A 21,130-nucleotide genomic window follows, 5' to 3' on the forward strand; every position below is an offset into this window, starting at 1 on the left:
ATCGGTTGGCAAATTATGCATGGAAAGTTAAAGAACAGCAGACAAGACTGTAAAAATTGCCTAAGACTTAGCTTGCTAGACTATCCACTTAGATTCTAAGTTCCCTAAAATTCACGGCAGTTTCCAAGCGTTTTCATTCCCTTCCTAAGAAAAATTACAAGTATGATAAAATTTCTAAGTCGGACATACCTTAGCCTTATCGGAGATTCGGGTTTGCCTCTTCTTCATTCTCCTTCTCTTCGTGTCTTCTGACCTTAGTTTCAATTTTCGTTATGTTAGTTTTTACAAAAAAAAGTTTGTATTCTGTCAAAGATTTTTGTGAGTATGAGTAAGTATTTTATCGAAAGCTTATTTGGCGTTTAGGAATGGCTGGTTTCGACTTAACATCAAAGAACTTCGAAAAGTCTGAGACTGATTTTCATACGAATTGGTTTTCTGATGAAACTATCGGAGTGAGGACGAGATTTCAACGTCTATCTTTTATACCCTCGTTTCTTCGCACTGCTGGTTTTACTAAATTGACAAAGTGCGCTTTGTATATCGTCGCAAAGTCTATCAAACATTTATGAATAGATATTTTTGACTCCTGGTGGCAGAATTTTGTAAAAAAAGATCACGTTTTTTGCACCAAAGAAACTTTATGAAATCGTTGAAACAAAGTGAGAAGAAACATAGAACTACTAAGACATATTCATAAGAAACATAGTCATGATGGTCTAAATAATACTTAAAGTGAAATGAGTATGAAAAGTAACAAGACAAAGTAAGAAATAAGAGAGTTCAAGATCTTCTCTGTTATGAAGTTCAAATCTCTCTCTCCTCTCCTAAACTCTTCAAGCTATCAAGTATGCCTCCTCTTCAAGTGTGTAACAATGGTGGAACAAGTCTCAAGAAGGTCTGCCTCTAAAATGATACAAAACTCTAATAAATAGCCTAAGATGCGGCCATTGATTTATAGTGCATTAACTTCGGGTTTTGGGTAAAACTTTTAATTTCCTTCAATAATGTTCTCGCGGATGGCTCGCTGTCGATCGACATCCGTGGCTCTCTGTCGATCAATGGTGAAGTGATCTGTCAATTGATGGTTATCTCTAATAATCGATTCGCCTTAGTGATTTTAGCATAACTCTTCAAAAAGGTTCCAAAATGCTCCAAAATCACAATTTCTCTCAAATGAGTACCAAAATCGGTAAAAGCTCTGAAAAGACTCCTAATGCATATAAAAGACTCTAAAAACATATATAAATCATGGTTGAAAGTGGTAAAATCCATGACATATCAACACCCTCAGACTTATTATTTTGCTTGTCCTCAAGCAAAACATAAAATTAAGTGTCTGAGAAGGATTTTAAAACAGCAGAGACTCATTTGGTTTAAAATTAACTGCTTGCGCTTCTGGAATTTATGATAGATGGAAATGATTCATCACTAACTTCAGATGCTTTCAATGTTCTACACCCTAGCTTAGTCACCATACCATACAATCACACAACTTAACTAGTAGCTCATGACATACCCCTCTACTGACCTCATTTCTGCATAAAGTAAATGTTTAGGCTTTTTGGGAATATAAATCACTGAACACATGAAATCAACTCAAGTAAGCATCTGGATCTATAAGTAAACCTTTCTAATTCTCTCTCTCTTTTCTGAATCGAGATTTTTTTTTTTTTTTGCAAAGTTGTAGGCGAAGAGTGGGGTCATCGATAATGTATCTACCCCTGGCTTACAAACGATGTGTGATCATTCTATTAGAGTAGAATAACGGGGTCGCATGAGACACTTCTACCCCTCTAAACCGCAAGAAATCATCTCAATATTTTATAATTATTGATGCTAAAGAGAGGTGGAGAGAGAACTAGGGACACTAAGTTTAATACCTTCCAGACTTACAGGAAGATTTCGATCCAATGTATTCCAAGCCCCAAGATAAGCAAGTAGAGTAAATTAAGGTTGGAGATCAGCTTTGGTTTCTTCAGGTATTCTTAGCAAGTGTGGATGTAAGTATTATGTGATACACTACGGTGTTTCTATCTAATACATCCTGCATTTAGTAAATCTAGATGGTGCTAGAAAGTGGTTAGAGTAGTATTCAAATCGTATATGATCATAATCTTTTTCTTGACTCAATAAAACCCAAATTAAAACTCCATTTTTTTTATAAAAGCTCAACATAGAATGCAACGTTAGTAATCGCCCCCCAGACTTAAACAACACTATCCCGAGTGATAGTTAGTCTAAGTTCGGTTATGGAATAAATCATAAGTACGTAAAGCAAATGTTAGACTTAAAAACGAATTTTGTACCAGTCTGTCTCAAGCATCGATCGCCACCATATTCTTGGTGTCGATCGCCATTCCGATAGAGGGATCGATCGCTACCGTGACCTTCGTGTCGATCGACGGTACTGAGACAGAAAATGCTGCACCGTGATTAATGTGTTTGTGGCCTAACCCATCAGATCATTAAGCCATTTAGCTCTGTTAGACAATCCAAACACACATAAAAATCAGCAAATAAATAGTCTCAAGTCATAGCATAATAATATGAGTGCAAACACAAATCCTAATAGTTCGAAAAGAAAAAGAAAACATATTAGTTAAGGGATAGAAATATGAGGACTAATCCTCATCGGTGTCGTCGTCGGACTCGTCGTCGTCGTGCTGGTGCAATTGTCATGCAGCTGATGGAGATCGTGCTCGTACACTCTCTCTCGAGACACAACGACACTGTGATACCTTTGCCCAGATGGCGTGAAGGGCGTCCACAACAACGCGCTGGAAGTCTCCATGATCCTGCGGGAAGTCAAGAATCGCCGGCTGGGATCGTTCGGCTGCTCTGGCCGCTCGTGGCATGGGGCATATGCGAGGTATGTTCGCCGGGTTGCGGAGGAGAAGCGTATCTGGATGGAACTCAAGTCGAGCGAGATCGCTCTGAAGATCGGTGACAGACCGCTGTGGCAACTCTAGCAAGTATGTCCCTGTGCCATCGCTGAAACTCCAGAAACACTCGTCCTTCAGCCAATGCGCATACGTCAGATGCTCAGTGTCCATGTAGGCTCGGGTCCTGATGACCGTGGCCTCTGCCAGAGGGATCCCAAGATGCATGAAGAGCGGAGTAAGAAGACTCCCAACTCGCTCCTTCTTCCGTCCACTACCTCCGATCGGCTTCATCTTCAGCTTCATCAAGTGCTCAGCAAACACAGCCCAAAGGTTGGGCCATAGGTCGTCCGCTGGCTCCTCGATCTCACCAGATGGGACTAGACTCCTCACCGTGTAGTAGAGCAGTGTGAGCTTATGTACCCGAACCTCGCTCGGTTCCATCTTGCACAACAGCGTGTTGGCAAGGACCTTGAGGAAGTAGCGCACGGTGGGATGGCGGATGTTGGTCTGCGTGGCTGTGCCGGAGTTGAAGTAGCCATATGCCAAATGTCCCCAAAACACTGACTGTCCGAGGAAGGGGGGAACGACGCAGCGTGAGAGATCGCCTGTTCTGGAACCCGTAGATGTCGCAGAGTGTGAGGAGAGGGATCTTGTATCTAATGCCACGGACGATGAAGGTCAGTATGCCCTCGCTCACCCTCCTCAGCCGATCGTTGGCGTAAATGACCCGCACTGAAGCCATGAACTGTCTCTACAGGTCGTAAAAGTGTGTAGCCATAGTACCCAAACCCAGCTCGGTGATCATCTCCTCTAGATCCGTCTCGAGCCCAAGTCTCCGTATAGTCGCCCATTCGATGAAACGTGTGGGCTCGATGGAGACCTTCAGCCACTCATTGTAGAACAGGCTGTCATAGTCGTCCCACTCGTCCATGATCTCACGGTGGGTGCACTTGATGTCTTTGATGGCAGTGTGAGGGTAAGCGAAGTGCTCAAAGGTCTCGAGGGGTACCCCTTCCCTCTCTCTTGGCCAAGGATAGCGGTCTGTTTCCGGGTGTGCGTTGGAACTTCTGGCACGATAAAAACGTCTCTTTGTTCACCTCTCTCTGTCTATCATCTGCAAACAAAAATCACAAGATAAGAGTCAGAAGTTGGCAAGAACACTGATGAAATGCAGATCGATGTCGATCGACACACGACTGTCGACATCGATCGATAGAGTGAATGAAACGTCGATCGACGGTGGTATCGTTTTGTCGAGCGACGGCTCAGTCCGAAACCTGCAAATATCTCAACATCGCAATTCGAGTTCATGTTTTGTCATAGGTACACAAATCAGCACAATACTCGTTTCTCATAGTTCTAGCAGTCCTAATGTCGTTAAATTGAACAACAATTTCGTTTTCTAGTTCATCTCAAGTATCAACCCTAGAAAACCTTAAAATTAAGAGATTTCAAAGTCATACCTTGTAGATCGGTTGAATGAGTGAACTAAACAGATAGAGAGATGAAAATCGAGTGGATTGGGCTCAAGAATAGCCAAAAACAGTACAAAAAACGAGAGAGGAATCAAAGGGTGTCTGTTTCGGGGTGTTTTTTGCAAGGGGAGAAGTCGAAGAGGTGTCGATTTTAATATACCCGTGTCTCAACACAGACCGTTGATCGATGACAAGGTGTGAATGTCGATCAACGGAGAGAAATCTTGATTGTTTAACTTATATATTTTATTATTATATGATTGTTATATTATTATTTTTTTTTTGAAAGGAGAGAAAGCTAAAAACTAAATAGAATATCCTATATGAATTAGTGGGTTGCCTCCCACTCAACGCTTATTTCAAGTCGTAAGCTTGACTTTCAAATAGAGCTAATCGGCGATTGGGGAGTCCAATCGTAGAATTTGACTGTCCGGGATAGTTGCTTCCGTCCAATAGTGTTTTACTCTCTGTCCATTTACTGTGAATTCATTTCCTTCGTTGCTTTCTAGGGTGATGGCTCTGTTAGGTCGTACTTCTTTGACCGTGTATGGACCTGTCCATCAGGAACAAAGTTTTCCAGGAAAAAGTGTCAGACGGGAGTTGTACAGGAGTACCTGGTCGTTAGGTTCGAAATGTCGGGAGATGATTTTCTTGTCATGATAGGCTTTCGCCTTTTCCTTGTATAATTTTGAATTTCCATACGCAAGGTGTCTAATTTCATCTAACTCGTTAAGTTGAATCAGTATTCTTTCGGCAGCTGGCTTGATATCGAAATTTATTTGTTTTACTGCCCAAACTGATTTGTGCTCTAACTCAACTGGTAAATGACAAACTTTTCCGTAGAGTAAATGGAATGGTGTTGTTCCCAAAGGGGTTTTGAAAGCTGTTTTGTAAGCCCACAGAGCGTTATCTAACTTTTTCGACCAGTCTTTTCTCGTGGTTCCTACAATCTTTTCAACGATTTCTTTTATTTGGCGGTTAGAGACCTCTACTTGGCCGCTCGTTTGAGGGTGATAAGGAGTGAAACACGGTGGTGAACTCCATGCTTTTGAGAAGATTTTCAAATGTTCTATCGATGAAATGGGAACCACCATCGCTTATCACTACTCGAGGGACACCAAATCGCGGGAATATGATACTCTTGAAAAGTTTGATAACAACTGATGCATCATTTGTTGGGGAAGCTACTGCTTCAACCCATTTGGATACATAATCAACAACAACTAGAATGTATTTATTTCCACATGAAGATGGAAAAGGACCCATGAAATCGATCCCCCAGCAATCGAAAAATTCTACTTCAATGATAAAGTTTTGTTTCATTTTGTGTCGTTTGTTGATTTTTGCTCTTCGTTGGCATCTTTCACATTTAGCTATGTGTGCATGAGTGTCGCGAAACATTTTTGGCCACCAAAAACCTGCTTGCAGAATTTTTGATACTGTCTTAAAGGTGGCGAAGTGTCCGGCTTAGTCAGAGCCATGGCAATGGAATAAGATATCCGGGACTTCGATTTCTGCAACACAACGTCTATAGATTCCATCTGAACAATGTTTTTATAAATATGGTTCATCCCAGTAGTATCTGCGGACTTCTCGCAGAAATTTCTTCTTTGAATACCCTTTGCAAGTTTCTGGTTCTACGTCAGCAGCAAGATAATTTACTATATCAGCATACCAGGGTTTATCTGTGATATTTCCTTTTATTGCGTGCACCTCTAGAATCGGCTTGTTATCTCCGGTAGGAGTTGGTTTAGATATCGTGAGTCTTTTGCAAGCAACACTCACTTCCAGGTGATAAAAGTCTTATTGGGTAATGAGTCTTCATGCCGATGTCCGTTAGTGTCCATCGATGATACATGAGAGGTATCGTTCGGAGTTTCGTACATGATGGCGGTCGATATTCCATCTCTTGTATCGGTCGACATTGTTTCAGATGTAATACATATATTCCCGATGAATGAAGAGTCCATTTGATATACATTTTCCGTTGGTAGGAAGTCGTCAATTGGAACGTCGTCCTCGACTCTTATTCGGGAAAGATGATCTGCCACTCCGTTGTACACTCCTCTTTTATCTTTTATTTCTATAATGAATTCTTGGACTAACAAGATCCAGCGCAGAAGTCTTGGCTTTGCATCTTTCTTCTACGTTAAATATTTTAATGCAGTGTGATCCGTGTGGACGACAACTTTTGAACCAACCAAGTATTGGCGAAACTTTTCAAATGCGAAAAAATGGCGAGTAATTCGTTTTCCGTTGTTGCATAGTTTCTCTGTGCGTCATCAGCGTGCGGCTCGCGTAATAAACAACATTTAGCTTTTTATCTTTCCTTTGACCTAAAACAGCTCCGACTACGAAGTCACTCGCGTCGCACATTATCTCAAATGGGAGACTCCAGTCCGGAGCTTGCACGATGGGAGCGGTTATCAAGGCGGTTTTAATTTCTTCGAAAGCTTTCAAACATTCTGGTGTGAAGTCTAATTTGACCTCTTTGCATAGAAATGCTGTGAGAGGTCTAGCGATCTTGCTAAAATCTTTGATTAATCTCCTGTAGAATCCTGCATGTCTTAGGAAACTTCTCACGTCTTTTACAGTAGTGGGTGCAGGTAAACCGGTCATAACTTCTATTTTGGCACGATCTACATCTATTCAGGCGGCAGATATTTTGTGCCCAAGGGCGATTCCATCGTTAACCATGAAGTGGCAACGAGGTTCCTTTCTTCACATCTAGCCAAAACCTTACACAAGTTGTCTAGGAAATTTTTAAAATTTGATCCGTGAACTGAAAAGTCGTCCATAAAGACTTCCATGAAATCTTTGATCATATCCGTGAAGATCGACATCATGCATCTTTGAAAAGTTGCAGGAGCATTACATAGGCCGAGTGGCATTCTCCGGTAGGCAAAGGTTCCATAAGGACATGTAAAAGTCGTCTTTTCCTGGTCATCGGGATCTATGGGGATCTGGAAAAATTCAGAATATCCGCCGAGAAAGAAATAGTACTCTGGTGATTCGCCAGTGTTTCCAACTTTTGATCTATGAACGATAATGTAAAATGATCTTTCCTAGTGGCTGCATTCAACTTCTTGTAGTCAATTCACATCCGATATCCGGTAACGGTTCTCGTAGGAATAAGTTCGTTTTTATCATTCTTGATCACAGTGAACCTCCTTTCTTTGGTACAACATGCACATGGCTCACCCAATTACTATGCGAGATAGGGTAGATGATTCCAGCATCCAAGAGTTTGATGATTTCCTTCTTCACAACTTCTTTAAGGTTTGGGTTTAACCTTCTTTGATGTTCAATTCATGACTTTGAACTATCGTCTAAATGGATGCAGTGCATGCACATATCAGGTGATATACCGGGAATATTATCCAAAGAATATTGAATAGCTTTCATGTACTTGCGAAGTTTGTTTAATAACAACGCAAGTTCCGCATTACTAAGGTTAGCGTTTACTATAACGGGATATGATTTTTCCTGAAGGAAAGCATATTTAAGCCGAGCTGGTAGTTGTTTCAGTTAGCCTTTCGGAACTTTCTCTGAACTCCAACTATCCAACGCTAGCGGCTGCCGATCGACAGTGTGTTGTAAATATATTGACGTTTATTTTCGTGCTATCATTTTCTTCTGCATCGATACTCATGATCTCGCCACATGCGTCCAATAACCGAGCGTATTCAATAACTTTGTTCTCAGTGCTGAGAATATCATCTACGGAGGCGGTAAGGGATTTTTCTAAGGGGTCATATGAGCTTATACCAGAGAAAGATTTTTCTGCTAGCCCAGCAACGTGATCAACGAAAAATATTTGGTTGTCGATTAAAGGACGTTTGATCATCTTCTCCATGTCGAAAGTCATAAGAAGGTTTCTGACGTTCAAACAGATGCGGCCTTCCTTGACGTTGATTATTGCGCCGGCTGTGGCTACGAATGGTCTTCCCAAGATAAGGGGGTCTTTTGGTTCATGCCTATATTTCAACACCAAAAAGTCTGTAGGTATGTGACACCTGTTTATCATAATAGGTACATCTTCAATAATTCCTTCGGGTATTTTAATGGACCAATCAGCTAGAACCAAAGTAATCCTGGTAGGTTGAAATTCTGTTAACCCAAAAGAAATCGCGACAGTGTGTGGCATAAGATTTACGCTGGAGCCTAGATCACAAAGCGATCGAGGAAATCGCTTATTATGAATGTTGCAATCTAAAACAAAGCTTCCAGGGTCTGAATAACCAATATAAAACAAGTTGAAAAGTCGAATAAAACTACGAAGAACAAATGTAAAATAAAACCGAAAGGAGAACTAAGATGATTGCAAATAGCACAAATCCATCTACAAATCCAATCTCTCATCTAGCTCACCCAAAAAGGGAAGACAAATGGATGAGCGGCATAGAGGTACTCAGTGAGGATTTTGTAGTATAAATGCGCAAATTTATGGACTCAGACATAACAATTCGACCAGATAATCTAATCCTTACATATAACAAACACGACACTTAATACATATAACAAGCACGACACTTAATACATTTAATACAATAATTTTAAGTGTGAGATAACTGCTCATTCAACCTTTAATTAGGCTTTCCCAACGGAGGTTTCATATATGGGATGAGTCACACACTATCCATTATTCTTTTATAGACCTCACGGCTACATTGCAACATGTAGACTAAGTTGTCCGCACCTCCACACACACAAACTCTGGAATACATAAGTCTGTTTCTATATCCCACTACCAAACTCGTTGTCTGTCTGTGAATCCAAATATACCAACCTTACAACTTGCACATCAAGAAATGGTTGAATAATCTAAATTTATAACTGGTTTGAATAAAGAATAAAGTAATAAGAACACACAAAACTTCAAATAGACTCGATTTATAGAGACGAAACGATAGATTCATAAGAACGAGACACGATGAAAAGAGGAATAGAAACTTGGAATCAGAAAATAATAAGGATATTCTTTTGTCGAACTTCTTATGGAACATGATAAAGTTCTGGATAGACTCTCTGTGGATCACTTGAAGGAGGCTGAGTGGATGATAGGAGATGAAGATGGAAGGCTGAGTGGATGATAGGAGATGAAGATGAACTTTGCTTAAAAGCTTTGGATTGCTCACAAAACTGTTTTGCTGCTTTTGAGATACATGATAATTCTGCTTGTGTTTAAGGTATATCACAATAGATTACTCTTTTAGTGTAATATAAACTTGTTCACCATGTGAACAAAAAGACAAAATATTCACATATACGAATTTTCTTGCAGCAAGAAAAAGGTTATTACAAAGATGGTTGAATGTTACAAAATCGTTGGCAAGGTGCGTATAATGTCTATAACTTAAAACCTGAATCCTATACCAAAGTGGTTAATGGTTAATGAAAATGAAATCCTATTCCTATTTCTAATTTGTTTAAGAAATCCAAAAATAATCCTCGTGGGTTTAGAAAGCCCAAATACTAATCTTCGTTGGTTTATAAATCACCAATCCTAATCTTAAAGGTTTACATAATTAAGAGAAGCCCAAATAAACTAAACAATATAAATTGGTCTAGTCTTGAACCAATGGCTCGATCCACTCCTTTTGGACGGTTACAAGCTCTGGTTTGATATTCTATTTATTGTATCCAATCCATGCGACTTGTGGTTTGATCATTAAGTCTCTCAAAATCCCATCCTCCCCAAGTTAAGCTCCAGCCCAACATGATCCATTTCAAGCGTCTCCATCGTCTAAATCAACTCGTCTTTCTGGTTGCATGCTAATACATCGTCATATTGGAAGTAATGTCATCCAGGAAGATAGTCAGGTCTTCCATTATGTTCGACAATTGGTTCAGGCTACTTCAAGGCCGTACAAAGAGTTAGTCTCTTCTCTCGGTCCAGAACCGCATAGTTCATTCCAATGAGACCTTCAAACTATCCATCAAGCTAAGCTTAGATCAATAAATTAACTAGTCCATACATTGGATTCAAACTTTGAGTTTGAGGCCGATCAAGATCGCACCATCCCCTTTGTAACACCCCAAAACTCAAGCCCAAAAAGTTTTGTGGATTAAAAAGGGAAGGCCCGACAGCCCATTTGGTATTAAAACCCTAGGCTTTCCACGCCTTCTCCTATAAATACAAAGCCTCCTCCTTCTTTTCTCATCAGAAAGTAGAAGCAAAACCCTGCAAAGAATTCTCTAGATCGGAAGCCCTAGCCGTTAAGGTCCTTTAATACTAACTTAAGGGATCAGCGTTTCCGCTGTTGTTCATTACTTCCCTTATGGTCCTGTTGGACCCGTTGTAGTCAGTGTTGAAAGAGACACCAATCAGCTCGAAAGTTTCAGCTGGGATCGGATCAACGAATAAGTCCTCGAACCGTGATGTGGTGGGGTTCTTGAGGCCATATGGTGGATAAACAAGGAGTTGTAAGACAAGTATACAAAGGGCTCATCTGCCTAACGCGACGGACTATGGTGGAATGGAAGATTGGGCATTCTACCTTGAGGCTCTACATTCCGTCGGCATCACCATCTCCCGTCGGACCCATGAGGAGGGGGAACGAGGATTGGACCCAAAGTCGAGGCGTGTATAGCTCCACGGAAGAGATATCTCTGCGAAGAAGTAGCATTGTGTCATTCTGATATTACAGTGAAGCTTGTCTCCCAGTATAAAAAACAATACAAGGAAAGGAGAAGATATTGGCGTGGGCCCCGCCAACAAAGGAAAGAGCGAAACCGAGGGAGGCCATGGGGGCTGGGCAAAAGGAGCGGACAAGTTGATGATTCAAGATGGGGTAAACAAGTTGTAGGAATTTCCGTGGCTGCAACAAGGGGAAAAACCGATTCCGGATGAAATGGATTAAGTTAAAAAGGTTGATGCTTGCTACTAAGGATGATGGAAGATCGTCTTGGGATAAAAAGGTTATTTCTGTTAAGGACGATGGAGGATCATCTTGGGGTAAAAAGGATCGTTTTGGGGTAAAAAGGATGACGGAGGACCATCATGGAGCAAAAAGGTTGATGCTATTAAAGACGTTGGAGGATCGCTTTGGGGCAAAATGAGGAATGCTAATAAGGACTTCGTAGGGTAAGAAGGATGAGGAGGAATACACCGTGTTATTATCTCACGCAATTGTGCAAGCAGCACTACATACTTGAGAAATGATTAAAAACTGCAACCTATTCATGGCTGCTATATGATCCTGATCGGATTCTTTTACACTGCAGGATGTCTCCACCAGTGCACCACGAGTTTGGAGAAAGATGCTTACGCTATGGACCGAAAGGAACGAGGGCATATGCCCGCAAGCCCTACTACGACGCATGGGGTAACATTGTACCCGACCTCTTTCCGAACGCCCACATCCAGGAGACAACCGTGAGGCGTCAAGTGCTGATGCCTCATTTCCAGAGGGCGGCAGAGTATAGGCGGATGTACCAAGGCCATGGAACCTTCCAGTTCGCGCCTGAAGTCGAAATGACGCCACCCAAGAGGGGCCGTGGGTGCCCGAGGTAGTCAGGGTTGACCAGGGAAGGTCTTGGAACGATTAGGATGGAGGACAGTGTGCCAACAAGGAAGCGTGGACATCCGAGGAAGATTCCCTGCATTGATGCGGACCGCCAGAGGAGCATAACCGGGGTATGTCGGTGTGGGACACTGATGCAAGCCAAGCAAGGACCGCGCTCGGTCCGGGAGTACACCGAGGAATTCTTGGAGACAGCCAAAATATGCAAGTCAAAGTCAGCGGAGGATTGGTGCCGGTGGTATAAGGCAGGGCTCCGCGAGGAAATTCAAGGCAAGCTGATTGGTGTGTTGGAACCATGGGAATTCGCTCTGGTGAACCGGATGGCCGGGCAGGCAATGGAGGCAGAACGGACACTTACCCGTCGGGTCGTCGCCATCGAGCTCTGAGGAGGAAATGGAAGTGGAAGAGGATCCATCGGAAGACTCAGAGTGGGAAGAGGAGTCGGCGTCGCCGACTGGGAGTGCGCGTGATTGGTCCTGAAACGGAGGCAGAACGCAAGTCCCCACCTCAAAGTGGCTAGCGGTGATCTCAGAGTCAGCTAGTAGGAGTAGGACACAACTTTCCTTATTTTCGCATGGGTTTTAGCTTTCATTTTTTATTATAAGGTTATCTATGGATTTGGGCGATACCTTGAATTGTATTAAACTATTGTAGTCCTACTCCATTTCATTTGTTGAAATTCATTGTAGGTTTTAAATGATCCTGAGCAAGTAGGGTGTTTTATGTGTGCCTCCCTTGATTGTGTTTGAAACTCACCTCTGGTTTTGGGATGTTAAGGTTCGAAGCCTGAAGATTGGAATTCGGGGCGAATTCCGATTAACAAGGGGAGAACTGTAACACCCCAAAACTCAAGCCCAAAAAGTTTTGTGGATTAAAAAGGGAAGGCCCGTCCTGCAGCCCATTTGGTATTAAAACCCTAGGCTTTCCATGCCTTCTCTTATAAATGCAGAGCCTCCTCCTTCTTTTCTCTCATCAGAAAGTAGAAGCGAAGCCCTGCAGAGAATTCCCGAGACCCGGAATCCCTAGCCGTCGACTCTCTCTCTTCTCTCTCTCCTCGCGATCTATCTCTCTCTCCCAGCTGACTCTCTCTCTCCTCGCCGTGAGCAGCCACGAGTGGTGGTGGTGGCCGTGTGGTGTTGCTGATTCAGATCTCATCTCTCTTGTCTCTTTTTTCCAGATCCAGATCCAGATCTAGGCTAAAGTAAGGTGTTCTACCCAGATCTCGTTCATGTTCTTTTATATTGTTGAATGAGGAGCTGGGATTGTTTAGATCCTGATTGATGCTAGGTTGTTTGATCATACTGCATAAGAACGCCCATACTGATTAAGGACTTTAAATGGACTGCCTTGTGTTGATGTGGTGATATTGATATGATTCTCTGATTTGATTTTTTGATTTGAGTGTGTGTGAAAGCTAGGATGTATAGAAAGAATTACACCTAGAGTCATAGAGTATTGTTAACCGTATTGAATAGATGAATGGTAGGACATCCGTGAATGGATGTTTACTGACTTGAGTGTGACACCGAGAACGGGTGGCGTCAATAAGGAAAGAAAGAATGAGTCTAAGGTATAAGAACAAAGGAAAGATAAAGAAAATTAAATTTGATTGAATGAATTGTAAATTACCCGGAAAGGGTGGATAGAAAGGAAACGCGGCGGCCGTAGCGTTCAAAAACGGCGGAAATGCAGGGCCATAGCATTCAAAAATGGCGGATTAGGATTAGAAGGCGCGGTAAGATTGAGTCACGCCGAGTCTTGGCAGAAAGGGGTCATAATACACTGCAAGGGCGGACCGCATCCAAGGAACCGGGTGTTGAGCATACCAAGGTAGGCGACTCCACAAGAACGCAACAAGAAAAGGGATGGAATGGATCGCTTGAGCTGTGTAGGTCCTAGAGTTCTAGGTTACTTGGAGTCTTAAATTGAATTATGTGTATTGAGCGATGACTGAGTTCATTGCGTTGCTTGTTTTCATGAAATGGAGCGACTGCAGCTAATTAATTAAGTTGTACCTAACTGAGTGTAGTGACTAGCCGGTTCTCGTTTTGCATTGAGCAGTATAAAGGCTCATGGGGGAGACCGGTCTGGAATCGCTTCACTGAGTATTCTTTACTCACCCTTCTTTTCCCTTCCTTTTTCGCAGAACTATAAGTGGAAGTGTCGATGGTAACGAAGGAAACGCACCTGAAACTCATGGGACCAGTAACGGGACACACGGAGATGTCGGGAATGTAGACATGTGTGTCCTTAACCCCGTGCCCGGGAACCCCGGTCGGATATGGGGAAGGGGCGGGTGTTAGACCCTTCTTCTTTAAAAATAATTTGTCCTAAAATCTGAACCTTCTAGGATGATAGAACCATGATCATTCAACTCCAAAGTGCATCTTCTGGCCGTGAGAGATATCAACACACATAGATTCTATCTAGGGTCAAACAAAAAGTATTTTTAATCCTTCTTCCTGCCTCAACAACTTCTTGGACTTGCTCCATGGAATGAATCCTAAGTCAGAAAGTTTGTCCACTTTGTTGTGCTTGAGCCGGATTGCTTCTTCCCTTCTGAAGCTTACACACACCTCAACCTTGGTTATGTCAGCATGTGTTCTTTGCTTATCCTGATCAGAAAGAAGATTGATTCTCCAAGATCATTCATGAACCTCATTAATTTTTATGGTGGTTGAACTAGTCCATTGCAGCTGAGTAGGAGAATGCTTGTGGTGTCTCTCAAAACAACATGACCACAACTCAATTTAACCTGATTATTATGCTCCATGTTTTTAGTTGGAAAAGTGTAATTGTCTCTATACTCACTCTTGAGCTTTGGTTTCTCTTTGACCACATCAAGTTTTTCCTTTGTTTTCCTCAGTTTGTTATGATCAGGAGCAAATGTATCTGAATAATCATCCTTTCTTTTTCCAATTACAACATGCAACCAACCTTGCCTTATTCCTTTTGTCAGTCCCGTATGCATTATACTTGATCGAGAACCTTCTATTCAGTAATTAGTTGATTAATTGTTAGTATTTTAGTGTCTGACTAACCTCTTTTTTTAAAAGAGAATAAAGTTTTATTATTTTAGTTGGCAGGTCTCCTCTAGTATTTTGCTATCTATTGCATTGAAAAAGTGTTTTGGGGAAATCTTGATCAGCCTCAAACTCAAGGTATTAAATCTATGTATGAAACTAGTTAAGTTATTGATCAAAGCTTGCCTTAATGGACAGTTTCAAGGTCACACATACATGTCTTTTCTGACCTGAAAAATGAATCCGATCCAGTGTATACCAAGTCTTAGGATAAGAGACTGAAGTTGATTAATGTTGGAGGCCAGTTTTAGATCCTTCAGATACTCGGACAAGCATGGATATTATTGGCAGATCGATCCACTTTGACTTTTCTATGTAATACAACCTGCAATAAATAACAGTTAGATGATTAATCCAAGAAAAACTCATAGTTCCCAACTGACTTTGTTTTGACTCAATAAAATGAAACAACTTACACTTAAAATAGAACACATTTTCAGTAACTACCTTCTCTAGACTTAAATAACATTGTCTCAGTTTTATACAGTCTAAATTTGGTCAAATAAAACTCGTAAAGTATGAAAAATCATAAAATACATGTGTTCGACGGGGTGTGAATCACCACCATTGTCAGTGTCGATCGCCACTTTCAATAACACGACACATACTTTTTCAGCATAATCATTGACCAGTGGGTTGCTTTCCACCAAGAGATTGTTTTAAATCCCTAGCTCGACTTTTGGAGGCTGATTCAGTCAAGATAAGAAATGAAACTTTCTCCAAAACAATCGTTAATGCCAATATTTTCAGCTTCATTACACTGCCCATGAAACTTTTGACTGCATCCTCTCCTTAGTCTTTCAGCTCAGAAGTGAAAACAACTCGGAACCCTTGTTGCGCACTTTGTATTCAATGACCCCATCATAACAACTTTGAGGAATCAGTGTTAAATGAGGATCGGCCTTGGTCCTTTTGCTCTTCACCTTCTTCTTCTTTCCCTTTCTCTCAGACTTTAGTCATTTTATTTTGATGTCTCCATCCAGAACTTTCTTGAAATCACTTTTAGTCACCTAAATCTATCTGAGAAACAGCTACACGCAAACGATCATCAGATATATCAATGTAAGTAGCTAGATGAATACCTCGGTGTGGTTGTAACATTTTATAAAAGACATTATCATCGATGTTTGCAAATGATATTATGCTCTTTTGCATTTCAAATACTGCACCCAATTTAGCTAGAAAAGCTCTTTCAAGAAAAAGAGGCATAGAAGAAACACATGAAGGTTAATAGGGACAATGCAGTTCCCAACTTTCACTTCTAGATTGTTGACAACACCAAGTAGAGATTTGCTGGAGAGGTTTGCAAATTTCAGTTTAAACTTAGTTACTTCTGTGGAAAGTCCTAGTTTCTCAGTGATGTCCTTAGGCATAATACTAACCACATATTATGTAGCACATAGAGTATCATGAAATTTAACTCCTGATATACTGCAGGGAACCACAAACTTCTCACGGTCTTGTTGCTTTGTTAGTTTCTTTACCCCTTTAGATGCACTTCAAGCTTTATCAAACACTGCTTTAACCTCTTCAGTGGTTTCTCTGGTGTTATTGAAGAACTAATTGAAGCGAAGTTCATCATAAACATCTTCAAAAGAAACACCTCAAGGGATCCTCTTCACTCTTTTGGGAAAACCAACAAGTTCTTTTCCGCTGATAGGCTGTGTCATATGCTAAGGTAATGCATGGTACATTACTTTGGGCTTGTATACCTTCTCCTCAATCGGTCTCAGAGTGATCGAAAGAACATGTAACACATCCATCTAGTGTCGATCTACACCAGTATTTTGTTTCGACATCTAAGTGTCAATCGTGGTAAGTTTCAGGTTATCGAAAGATTTTTCTGTGGCTTTTCTCGTAGAGTGCCAAACGACACCAAGTGTGTGTCAATCAACATTGTTCGTCAGTGTAAACTTGGTAATTCAAGATCGATTTCTGATATCACTCAAATTACCCTAAGGAGTGAATTACTCTCTCAAATAAGTGGTTCAGATGTAGTACTTAGGGATCGAATCTACAGAGAATCTAGGATTACACAATAGATTATGGTCTTTGAAATGAGACTAGATTAATTGGTTTATAGGTTTTAAAACAGTAAATGAATTGGTGAGCAAGGTTATTGCTCGATTGGTTTGTTTTGAGGTTGTTGGGAGAATAGCTAGATTCATGTATGTTCTCAGGTATGATAAGTAAATACTTAATTTGGGTTTTTAAGGGTTTATTGATATTAATTGTTCTTGAATTCAAACTAAGATATAATCAATCTGATTATCTAATCTGGATCTCGGATTTCAACTATCGTATATCAATCGCGAGAAAGTGTCGATCGATGATTCGTTAAGAACATCGATCGATACACCTTTCAAAATATCGATCGACAGAACTATTGCTGCGTCGATCGATGCTTCTTCCAGAAAGTTTACAGACATGTTTGATTTATATTCTCTAACTCACTAGATCAACTCTTGTTTGTATCTAGTCAGTTAGATCATACTAGTTTATTTTCAGGTATTGAGACAAGCAATGGCTTTAACTCAATTAATCCTAAGATCTAAGTTTGAAGGTGATCAATCCTAAAATTAGCTTTAAGAATAACTAGATGAAGAACTATATTTTTAAACACCCTAACAACAGTTAGAGTCATTAATACATTTATCAACCTATTGAAAAACCTAAATCTAACAGTAAGGACTACTCAGACATATTCATGAAACACATAGTTATGTTGGTCTGAATAATACTTAATTAAAGTGAAAAACAAGAGTAAGCAATAAAGTAAATGAAAGCAAAGGAGTTCAAGATCTTCTCTGTTTTGTAGTTTAGATCTATCTCTCCAATCCTAAGCTCTCTCTCCAATGGTGGCTTGTTGCTCTCTCCAAATTAGGTCTAAAAGGTCTCTAGGCAAGTTTGCCTCTAAAATGATACAAAACCCTAATAATATAGCCTAACAGGTGGCTAGAGACTTAGAACGTAATTACTAAAACTTTTGTGAAACTTGTAATCTTCTAATTTGGCATTAACTCGCGGGTGGCTTCGCCGTCGATTGATGATGCAAGTCTTTCATCGATTGATTATTCTTGGTGTCCGTCGGTCGATATTCTGAATAAATGATCGACCATCTTCTATTTTCAGCAAAGCTCAAAAAGTCTCCAAATAGCTCCAAATACATCATATTCCTCTAGTAAGTACTTGAACTTGTAATTACTCTAAATAGACTCTATATAGTAGTAAATATACCTTAAAACACTTATATACCATGGCTAATAATGGGTAAAATCCATGGTCTATCAACTCCCCCAGATTTACTCTTTTGCTTGTACTCAAGCAAAATATACTAGAGCAATCTCTCTGAGAGAGGTTTGAAAACAGCAGGGACTCACAGAGTTGAAACTTAGAATCGTCACTTCTATAATTTTGCTAACCACATCAATGAAATCCCAACTTTAGAAACACATCATACATTATCCTAGTATAGCAACCAAATTCATCTAGCCAATAGCTCAACTTATCTTATCTGACATTCCCCTCTACTAACCTTATTTCTTGCATAAATAAAAGTGTAGGTTAAATCTTGGGAATATCGATCAAAAGATACATGGACTATTACCCTAGCAGGCACCTGAGTAAACAGGTAGTCTTATTCTGGTGTCTTTTCTCCATATATCTCTCTTCTGTGAATATTTTTATCTCAAATTCAATGAATAATGATGCTGATGCAGTCCATCTTATTCATCTTCTTTTCGATTTTATTTATTTATTAACAAAGTGTAGAGAATACCGGGGTCATAGGAGACACTCCTACCCCTCATTTCCACAATGTGTGATCATTCCCTTCAGACTTAGAATAATGGGGTCACAGGAGACACTCCTACCTCTCTGCCTCTTTCAGGAAATCATTTCAATCTTTTATATTTTAAGATGCTGAATAGAGGAGAGAAATAAATCAGAAATTTACAGACTTACACCTTTCAGATTTAAAAGAGGAGTCCGATCTAATGCATACCAATCCCCAAGACAAGCAGTTAAGTCAGGTTAGGTTGGAGGCCAGCATTGGTTCCTTCAAACATTCTAAGAAAGTATTGTCATAGTTGACAGGTTGATCCACTTTAGTATCTATAGTGCTTTCTGCAGTCAGTTAGTCTAAGAGTGGTGCTATATAGTAGTTAGATAACAAGTAAAAACTTTAAAAAGTTCATTATCCCTTTATTGACTCGATAAAACATTTTGAAAACATTTTTAAATATAAATCATATAACAAACTATTATCAGTAAATAATTTCATTGTCCCCAGTGATATTCAATCTAAGATTGGTTAGAGAATAAATCATAAGTACTAAGTTAGATGTTAGACAAGAGAAAAGCATGTTCATACGTTTCTGTCGAGAATGTCGATCGACATAAACACCTTTTAGTCGATCGACATAAGCGCCCTACCGTCGATCGACTTAAACACCTCTTCGTCGATCGACGGCGTAGAGACAGAAAATTTATGCGCTAGCTGCAGTGTATCGGTCTAACTCATCACACTGTGAGTATCCATCAGCCAAGTTAGCTCTGTTAGACAATCCAAACACATGCAAGATTAGCAAAAGATAAACTCCAGTCATAACAGAAGATAATAAAGCAGAGAATAAATCCTAAGAGTACGAGAACAGAAGAAAATATAAATAGATAGGGATAGAAATAAGAGGACTAGTCCTCATCAGTAGTCTCGTCGGTGGTCTCCTCGGAGTCGCCTCTGTGCTGGCGTGACAGTCCTGCTGCTGATGGTGAGCTGGCTCGCACACTCCTCCTGCTCGAACAATGACATCTCGATACTCAAGCCCAGATGGCGGTGAGAGCATCGACTACGACGCGCTGGAAATCTCCCTCAGGGCATGTAGACATGTCTGGCATAGGCGGGAATGGCGGAAATGCTGCCTTGGGCTGAGCCGACTCCAGGGCGCTGGACCGTGTAACGTCGCGGCATGTTTGATGGAGAACGGAGGTGGTGTGGGTCAGGATGGAACTGGATGCTCGGGAGGCCTTCTGAGAAGTCTGTGAGTGCACGGTGAGGTAGCTCGACCAAGTGCAGGCCGTCCTCATCCCTGAAACACCAGTAGCGGTTGTCTTTGAGCCATTGTCCGCTTGTTAGGTGCGCTGCATCCATGTAGATGATCTGGTCGTTCATCGCAGCATCATCTAGCGGTACTCCACAGTGTATGAAGATCGGTGTAAGTAGACTCCCGGCCGTCTCCTTCTTCTTCCCATGTGACTAGAACGGCTTCATCTTGAGCTTGACGAGATGCTCAGCGAAGATGGCTCCTAGGTTGGGCCATATGTCATCTGCGGGATCCGCAATGTTCTCCATGTGAACTAAGCTCCTCACCGCGTAGTAGACCAATGTGAGCTCCTGCACCCGAACCTTATTAGGTTCCATCTTGCACAACAGAGTGTTTGCAAGGACCTTCATGAAGTAGCGTAGAGTCGGGTGATATATATCTGTCTGAAGAGCGGAGCCGGAGTCGAAGGTGCTGGTGGCTATGTGCTCCCAAAACGTCGATCTCCCTGTAAAGTCGAGTACGACGGCGTGCTAAAGCTCTGCTTTCTGGAACCCGTAGATGGTGCTGAGAGCGGAGAGAGGTACTCTGTAGCGGATGCCGCGAATGAAGAAGGTCAAGATACCCTCGCTAGCTCTCTTTGCCCTCTCGTTGGCATAGTAGACATTCACCATGGCCATGAACTGGCAGACCAGCTCCAGGTAGAGAACCTGTGGGTTAGTGGCCATGTTCCCCATACCCAGCTCCACGAACATGTCCTCGAGGTCTGATCTGAGGCCCAGCGATCGGATCACGTCTGGGTCGACGAACAGTGTAGGCTCAATGGAAACCCTCAGCCACTCCTTGTAGAATATGTTGTCATAGTCGTCCTACGTGTCTTCGTTCGCACGGTTTCTGCATTTCGAGCTCTTGGCTGCAGCCCGAGTGTCGGCGAAGTGGTTAAAGAGGGGGATGGGTTCGTCCTCGCGCTCTCTTGGCCAAGGATGTTTGTCGCGAACTCGAGCCGTGCTACGGGTGTCAAATCTCCTCTTCGTTCTCCTTTCATCGTTCTGTAAAGAAAGTTCACAAACGAGATATAAGTCAGTGAAGTTCGATGGTGTAAGTGTCTGTGTCGATGTCGATCGA

The 21,130-nt window shown here is 41.3% G+C and overlaps 1 protein-coding gene across 1 annotated transcript; it reads right to left on the reverse strand.

The window, feature by feature from the left end:
• Positions 1–4,862: 4,862 nt before the first annotated feature.
• Positions 4,863–5,451, reverse strand: LOC106373510. Its single transcript, XM_013813673.1, has 2 exons — positions 4,972–5,451; positions 4,863–4,910 (listed from the first exon to the last, which is right to left on the reverse strand). The coding sequence occupies exons 1-2, from the start codon at positions 5,449–5,451 to the stop codon at positions 4,863–4,865; spliced, it is 528 nt and encodes a 175-aa protein (XP_013669127.1).
• Positions 5,452–21,130: the final 15,679 nt, after the last annotated feature.

This window comes from Brassica napus, chromosome C1, assembly GCF_020379485.1.
Source record: "Brassica napus cultivar Da-Ae chromosome C1, Da-Ae, whole genome shotgun sequence".
Lineage (NCBI taxonomy): Eukaryota > Viridiplantae > Streptophyta > Magnoliopsida > Brassicales > Brassicaceae > Brassica > Brassica napus.